The 8,906-nt window shown below is 45.1% G+C and overlaps 1 protein-coding gene across 1 annotated transcript in view; it reads left to right on the top strand.

Moving 5' to 3' along the window:
* The first annotated feature begins 3,598 nt into the window (after positions 1-3,598).
* DNAH10 (dynein axonemal heavy chain 10) overlaps positions 3,599-8,906 on the top strand; it is a 182,728-nt gene continuing 177,420 nt past the window's right edge. The window contains exons 1-3 of the mRNA XM_068244102.1: positions 3,599-3,859; positions 7,846-7,974; positions 8,468-8,571. Coding sequence (XP_068100203.1) covers positions 3,634-3,859; positions 7,846-7,974; positions 8,468-8,571 — 459 coding nt within the window. The 5' untranslated portion in view covers positions 3,599-3,633. The remainder of the gene's footprint in view (positions 3,860-7,845; positions 7,975-8,467; positions 8,572-8,906) is intronic.

The following is an 8,906-nucleotide window of genomic DNA, read 5'->3' as shown; positions in this document are numbered from 1 at the left end:
TGGCCCCTATTGTCGGACACAGGGGGACATGAAGTGGCTGCTGCATGTGCTGTTGTTAACTATGCCTGCCTTTATAAAGACAGTTACTACCTGCCTAGTGCCTACCTTGGTTAATTTTCTGGTGTTATGGTACTACTACCAGTAAGTTGCCATGGTCCTCCTTCTGAGCTGCTGAACTGACCGCCCGCTTTGTCCTCCTGACTCAGTCGCTACTACACTCTGCGTTCACACTGCCCGGGTCACTGGGTGCATTTAATTTTTTGGCCAGCACTATGACGCTGTGCTACTACTACTACCACCAGTATGTTGCCATGGTCCTTCTGTGCTGCTGCTGCTGAACTGAACGCCCGCTTTGTCCTCCTCCTCCTCCTGACTCAGTCGCTACCACGATACCACCAATGTACTCTGTCTGCGTTCACACTGCCCGGGTCACCGGGTGCATTTAATTTTTTGGCCAGCACTATGACGCTGTGCTGCTACTACTAGCACCAGTATGTTGCCATGGTCCTTCTGTGCTGCTGCTGCTGAACTGAACGCCCGCTTTGTCCTCCTCCTCCTCCTGACTCAGTCGCTACCACGGTACCACCAATGTACTCTGTCTGCGTTATCACTGCCCGGGTCACCGGGTGCATTTAATTTTTTGGCCAGCACTATGACGCTGTGCTGCTACTGCTACTACTACCACCAGTATGTTGGCATGGTCCTTCTGTGCTGCTGCTGCTGAACTGACCGCCCGCATTGTCCTCCTCCTCCTGACTCAGTCGCTTCCCGCTGCTGCACTCTGCGTTCACACTGCCCGGGTCACCGGGTGCATTTAATTTTTTGGCCAGCACTATGACGGTGTGCTGCTACTACTACCACCAGTATGTTGCCATGGTCCTTCTGTGCTGCTGCTGCTGCTGAACTGAACGCCCGCTTTGTCCTCCTCCTGACTCAGTCGCTACCACGGTACCACCAATGCACTCTGTCTGCGTTATCACGGCCCGGGTCAACGGGTGCATTTAATTTTTTGGCCAGCACTATGACACTGTGCTACTACTACTACTACCACCAGTATGTTGCCATGGTCCTTCTGTGCTGCTGATCTGACCGCCCGCATTGTCCTCCTCCTCCTGACTCAGTCGCTTCCACCAATGTACTCTGTCTGCTTTCACACTGCCCGGGTCACCGGGTGCATTTAATTTTTTGGCCAGCACTATGACACTGTGCTACTACTACTACTACCACCAGTATGTTGCCATGGTCCTTCTGTGCTGCTGCTGCTGATCTGACCACCCGCATTGTCCTCCTCCTCCTGACTCAGTCGCTTCCACCAATGTACTCTGTCTGCGTTCACACTGCCCGGGTCACCGGGTGCATTTAATTTTTTGGCCAGCACTATGACGCTGTGCTGCTACTACTACCACCAGTATGTTGCCATGGTCCTTCTGTGCTGCTGAATTGACCGCCGTCATTGTCCTCCTCCTCCTGACTCACTCGCTTCCACCAATGTACTCTGTCTGCGTTCACACTGCCCGGGTCACCGGGTGCATTTAATTTTTTGGCCAGCACTATGACGCTGTGCTGCTACTACTACCACCAGTATGTTGCCATGGTCCTTCTGTGCTGCTGCTGCTGAACTGAACGCCCGCTTTGTCCTCCTCCTCCTCCTGACTCAGTCGCTACCACGATACCACCAATGTACTCTGTCTGCGTTCACACTGCCCGGGTCACCGGGTGCATTTAATTTTTTGGCCAGCACTATGACGCTGTGCTGCTACTGCTACTACTACCACCAGTATGTTGGCATGGTCCTTCTGTGCTGCTGCTGCTGAACTGACCGCCCGCATTGTCCTCCTCCTCCTGACTCAGTCGCTTCCCGCTGCTGCACTCTGCGTTCACACTGCCCGGGTCACCGGGTGCATTTAATTTTTTGGCCAGCACTATGACGCTGTGCTGCTACTACTACCACCAGTATGTTGCCATGGTCCTTCTGTGCTGCTGCTGAACTGAACGCCCGCTTTGTCCTCCTCCTGACTCAGTCGCTACCACGGTACCACCAATGCACTCTGTCTGCGTTATCACGGCCCGGGTCACCGGGTGCATTTAATTTTTTGGCCAGCACTATGACACTGTGCTACTACTACTACTACCACCAGTATGTTGCCATGGTCCTTCTGTGCTGCTGCTGCTGATCTGACCGCCCGCATTGTCCTCCTCCTCCTGACTCAGTCGCTTCCACCAATGTACTCTGTCTGCTTTCACACTGCCCGGGTCACCGGGTGCATTTAATTTTTTGGCCAGCACTATGACACTGTGCTACTACTACTACTACCACCAGTATGTTGCCATGGTCCTTCTGTGCTGCTGCTGCTGATCTGACCGCCCGCATTGTCCTCCTCCTCCTGACTCAGTCGCTTCCACCAATGTACTCTGTCTGCGTTCACACTGCCCGGGTCACCGGGTGCATTTAATTTTTTGGCCAGCACTATGACGCTGTGCTGCTACTACTACTACCAGTATGTTGCCGTGGTCCTTCTGTGCTGCTGAACTGACCGCCCGCATAGTCCTTCTCCTGACTCAGTCGCTACCACCACTGCACTCTGCGTTCACACTGCCCGTGTCCACTGACAACTCTGCTGCGATGTCATTGCTAATTGCTGCAAAAAAAAATAATTTTCAAAAACCTCTCTGGGGCCTTTTTGGCGTCAGCCACTCATCCTCCTCCAGCGGTACTACCTTCGCCGCCAAGTGCCATTGGAACTCGCCTTCACCTCTTTGACTGCTTAACGCGTATATCCCTTTTTAAAACCACTTATTACCAATTAATAGCCCCATTTAAAGTGTTGATATCACTTTAAAATCCATTTTCTCTAGAAAAAAATTTTTGGGGGAATTTTTTATGTTGAAGTTATGTTGCCCCTTATCACCTCGATAATCCATGCAATTTGGGGGATTGTAGCATGTATGTGGGGCTTTGTTATTAACGTTAAAAGAAAATCCGCCTCCGGGCGGGAATCCACGCGTGATTACGCCATTCACGGCAGAAAATCCGCGTGGTTGCGTGGACGCGGACGAAAATCCGCATGCGGCGGGGCCGAATGCGGATTTTTTTTTGCAACCACGCGGATTTCCGAATTCGTGGATGAGGCACATCTGAGCATCCCTGTGACTGTGCTGTGCACTAACGCAAGTTTGGCAAAAGAAAGTATTGATAGAAATGACAATCCTCTTCTGTAGTGGGAAGCACAAATAAAGGAAAATGATTTAGAAAGACGATTTTTACTAAATAAAAGGGAAACCTTTTTAGTGCTGGTAGCTTCAAGTACATATTTATTTTTTAATCTGCCCTAGTTACAGACTGCTGAACGGTCTCACTCATTATTACGAAGTATAACCACAAATGTATTATTTCATAATAAAGACAGATGCTAACTTGTGTGTCAGCCATCAGGTTATATAAATTAGTTATGAGATGACTCCCCTGTGCAGCTAAGCAGATAGTAAAAGGTAAGCAGCCCATGATCACTAAAGGCGTAAGGATAGGAAATAATAGTCTGGGCATGCGTGCTGCGGTAGTATGTTAGAATATAGATCCGACAGCGTGGAGTTGCTATGACTACTCAAGTTGACAAGCTGCAGAGAACGTATAACATGTCGCTGGATGATCCGCGCCTGGAATGGATCCGGGACCGCGTGTATTGCGGCTTTGGTCTGACAGACCCGGCCTGTTTCGAAGAGCTTCTCAGTCGGAACGATGGGGAACATGAAGACAAACTGCTGCGGTTCCTCAATGAGAGCACCGACGAGGAGGGGAGCTCAGCGCTCTTCTTCTTCAAAAGAATTAGGGAGGAGGAGGTGGAAGTAGAAATAGCTATTGGTAAGAACTTGAAAGTGCAACTTTATCAAAACAATACAATAACCACTGGTGCAAAAGTGGAGCTGATGCCAAGATCAAGGATTCTGGTTGGTTGCCAAGAGCACCTGTTAAGTTTTGATCCTGTGTTGCACTAGTTTTCCTCAGATTTTTTTTTGCACTGGTTTTGATAAATGAGATGCTAATAATTTTAGCTTGCATGAAAATTAGGTAAATGAATGATGTAATACCCATATGCCAGTAGACATGGGCAAATGGCAACACAGAAATGTACGCATCTATCCAAAAAGGGCGCTCAGGAAAATTAACCCTATTCTCACACTGCACCTCTCTTTTACCAATGCCTAACCTCAATCCCCCAACCCCCCCTCCTATGCAAATTTGCAAAAAAAAAAATTATGAAATCCCCCCTCCCCCCCCAGTAATTTCCCTCTTCATTTTCCTCTTAAAATCGTCAAGTCCTCCAAATAGAAGATGCCAGTTTAACTTAGCTGGAGCTTCTTCCAGCCCCCTGAAGTCCTCCCAGATCCCTTGTCATCATTCTGCGCTACTACATTTTGCAGCAGTGCCCTTCGGAACGCTGGCAGACTCAGCCAATCGTGGGCCATTGGGTATGCACGGCCACAGCTGCATGCCTTCTCTATCATGCTCATGTAACTGGGTGTGTTCTGCACATGCCCAGGCCCATTTTTTTACAAACTGCAAGCAATGAGGAGGTGCGCTTCCTGAGGTCGGGTATGCAGCTGTCAAAAGGCCAGTGCTGCATATCAGAGGAGCGCAGAATTACAGCAAGGGCACAGAAGGACTGCAGGTGGCCGGAAGAAGCCCCAGGTAAGTTACATTGGCCACTTTTATTTTTGCTTTAGGTTCTCTTTAAAGGGGAACTGAAGAGAGAGGTATATGGAGGCTGTCATGTTTATTTCCTTTTAATCAATACCAGTTGCCTGGTAGCCCTGCTGGTCTATTTCTCTGCAGTAGTATCTGATTAAAACCAGAAACAAGCATGCAGCTAGTCTTGTCAGATCAGACTTATAAGTCTGAACCACTGAAACACCTGATCTGCTGCATGCTTGTTCAGGGGCTATGGCTAATAGTATTAGAGGCAGAGGATCAGCAGGGCTGCCAGGCAACTGGTATTGTCTAAAAGGAAACAAACATGACAGCCTCCATATACCTCTCTCTTCAGTTCCCCTTTAAGGCCGTTTTTACAATTTGATCTGTGTGATTGCGGTGCAATTCTCGTTGCAACGCATCTCACTGCAAATTTCCTCATTAATTGAGTTAATGAGGAAATTTGAGGCAAACAACTATTTAAAAAACGCTCTTTACTGTTCACTTCCTGTGGCTTGAATGAGTAATGAGAGCAGGGCTCAGTTACTATATGGCGGCCTTGCTAAATCACCATGGAGGTCAAACGGTAACGGGCTGAAGACTTTGTGTCAGATCAGATGCTTCTGGCAGATTGCACCACACTGCATTAAAGGACACCCGAGGCCAAAATAAACTAATGAAATAAACGATTGTATCTATCTTCCTTCTCCTAAAAATTACTTTTTAAGATATTCCACTGTTTTATTTTGTTTAAATCTACTTTTTAAGTTTTAACTGTTTTATTGTTTTTTTTTTTTTTTTTTATTAAGTATTAATGACACATTAATTGAAGTATGCCAGAGCTAAAATGTATGAACTATTGTCCCTTTTTATCTCTTTCCTGCTCTCAGAAGCCATTTTCTGCTAGGAAAGTGTTTTATAGTTGGAATTTCTTATCAGTGAGGGTCACAATGTAATCACTTCCTGTCTGAGTCAGGACTGAGTTAGCTACTTACCTGATATTTATTATTTATGAACTTGGCACTGTACATACACATGTCTATCTCATCATATCACATGTCACTTCGGGTATCCTTTAACTGTGCAAGGCTCCATAGACTGCATTGCACTCTCGGCACCTTGTGGTAAGAAAGGATAACGCAACACAGGTTACTAATGCCAGTGTTCAAGGGGCCTAAAACAGTCCTTTGGGGAGAAAAAAATAAAAAAGTAACATACTTACTTAGGGAGTTGGAAGGCTCTAAATGCTTCAGAGACTTCCCAGTTCCTCCAAGAACCCAACGCTGCTGCCCGGGACCCTCTTTGTGGACATGTTTCCATCCATGTACGAGCATGGTAATACTGCGCATGTTCGTAGCGGAGGAAAATTGCCACTTTAGGTACACTTTACATTGTTTTACAAATGGCTAAAAAGATGGTTTAGTACAGGGATGTCAAACCAGTCCTTCGAGGGCCGAGGTCCTCACACATTTTTGACACAGCTCAAATGAATTGATGGGTCTGAATCAGGATAGGTGTGGTCCATCAGGTAGAACATATTCCTCTCTTTCTCAGTCCATCCTAAACACTGGCATGGATCTGGCCCTCCAGGCCTGGAGTTCGACACCTGTGGTTTAGTACTTTATTCACAAACAGACTTAAGGTGGCCACTAACGATCCAATTTCTAGCGAAAAATCATTCAAGCGATCAGATAATTGTGATGGGAAGAAAAATTGTTCACTACACCATCAACAAACCAATATTTGCTTCCTATCTATTACAACCAACTTCCTGTCCAAATTTTGGTTTGCCGAAAATCCAATCGGATCACTATTTTTATAATTGTTCGTATTGTGCCCATCAATGGAGATTATTTACAACCAAGCCGATCAGAATGTCTGATCGCTCAAACGATTTATCAATAGAAATTGGATCGTTAGTGGCCACCTTTAGACTTGATTTGTTAATAACACTAATATACTTTTTATACTTTAGACGTGACCTCTCCAGGTCAGGGGAATTGAATGTGACACCACTTGATTGTAAGGGATGCCCACCGTAGACCACAATGCTAATTTCGCACCTGTGGGCTCAGCTGGTGCTCAGCTATACATAACTAAGAGCTGTCATTCAGCTTTTACATAGCAGATGTTCAGTGAAGTTGAAACTTGGCTATTGTGAGAAAGTGAGGCAGGAAAAAACGGTGGAGGAAATTTGGGGGCACCATGCGCCGCTATAGGCCATAATGTGAATTATGGTTATAGCAGTGCTCAGACAGTAATTTGGACGCCGCCACAAGACAGAGCCTAAATTACTATTTAAAACAGCGTAATTTGGCCACCAGCAAAAGCCGGCAGTTGAATTGCGTCTTACCACGGCGGCCTGGAGGGTGAATAGTAAATAATGCTGCCGGGACTTTTGCAGGAGTAGGGTGAGTCGTTTTTCGGCTTAGCTCTGCACCCAAATATACAGATGCCTTAATTACATGCATGCAGGTAAGAGGTTAGGGTTAGGTATATCAGTAGGAGGATTAGGTATAACGGTAGAAATTGCACTTCTGTCTGTGAACAAATGTGGCTGTTCTAAAGAGGAAAAAGCTGTGCACAAGCGGCTCCATGCTACTGCACAGGTTTGAGCCGTCTTTTGCCTGCACAATGCACCTGCGGTTATTCACGGACGGGAGCGTGGCTTTGTGAACCTATTCGTAAGCCTTGAAAACAGCAAGCTTGAGGAGGACGGAGGAAGCCCCAGGATTATCCAGAAGCTTCCCTCTGCAAAGGTGAGTATCTCGCTATTTCTCTTTAAGCTCCCAGGTACTTTTTAAGACTGTCCATTACTGGTGTGATTAATAGCAAACTATTATATTTTCAATAAGACACTTATGATCGAAAGAAAACGTCATATTTAGCTGAACCACAGCAATAAAGAATCCAATTTGCATATGTATTTAAACCATATGCAATTGTAGCTATGAAAAAAATCCACCATACCGATCAACCATTTTGTTAAAGAAATACTCAATAATGCGATCATTCAAGATCTATTTGGCCCACCAGTTTCTCTGTTTTGGTAAAATATGATCTGAATAATCTGAAAATACGGTCGTTCGCTAAAAATGTTACTGTTAATGGCCACATTTGGGCTACTAAAAAATGATTGCTTTTTATTTATTTGTTAGAACCTGATGAGGAAAAGGTAAGCAGTGTTCCACCTGAACAGGAAACCAACAACTCTTCAGAGCACAATGCTACAGAGGATGGCAACACCCAACCTGAAGAAACTAGTCCACCAGATCCGTCTAGCGATAGTAAGTTGGTGTGTAGCTCTTCAGTGCTGATTTCCAGGTGCCAGGTCATTTTGGTGTAGGATATCAAGGATTACATGTTCCACTCACTAATTCTGACCTCTCCAGTAGCCATAACCTAAACTTGGTCATACAGTACTTAAAGCCTATTTCCAGACACAAATCTAAAAACATTATCATTAGCTTACAAGCAGTCGTGCAAGTGCTCACAATTGCAGAATGCACTGAAAAGTGAGATAGCAGGCTAGTGCAAATTATATGTAAATAAATAAATTGGTGAAAAGTGAGTATGACCCATTGATAGACCAATACCACACAGAGTACAGTCAAAACTAGGACAATGTTGGGCACAACTAACAATATACAGTAGATACAGATAATATACAAACTAGTAATAAACAAGATACTAAATCATAACAGCTGTTGACGTTTTATTCTAGTCAGTGTTTTTATTTGGCTACACAGATAAAAATGTCTTCTTTATGTTCTACTTTAGATGCCGTTACTCTGCGCTCAGGCACAGATGGAAAAACAGGTACAGAAGTTGTGCTGGTTCAAGAGGAGAATCCTGAAGAAGAGGTTGCCCCTACTGCACTCACTGTAAGCATGTGTTGTAGGTGCATAATAATCACAGTTCATACACCTGAACCTCCATAGCTTACATAGTTATCATAAAACTAATTTATTCTCAAGAGAGCTAACCTTGTTGTAGAGCAAACCGGGACTAAATAGGTAAAACTGAACTTATATTTGATTTATACATAACACTAGCTGTTGAGTGTATACATAACACTAGCTCAAACAGAAACTAAAGCCTGGTGCACACATCCAATTTTAATTGACCAATCATTGGCTATTTTACCACCTCCATGTAGTATAAAGTTTGAGCTTACCTAGACAATCTGTTCATAGTATTTAAAATCTGTAGGACTTTA

This window comes from Hyperolius riggenbachi, chromosome 1 (assembly GCF_040937935.1).
Source record: "Hyperolius riggenbachi isolate aHypRig1 chromosome 1, aHypRig1.pri, whole genome shotgun sequence".
Classification (NCBI taxonomy): Eukaryota; Metazoa; Chordata; class Amphibia; order Anura; family Hyperoliidae; genus Hyperolius; species Hyperolius riggenbachi.
This window is presented reverse-complemented; position numbering and strand designations above follow the sequence as displayed.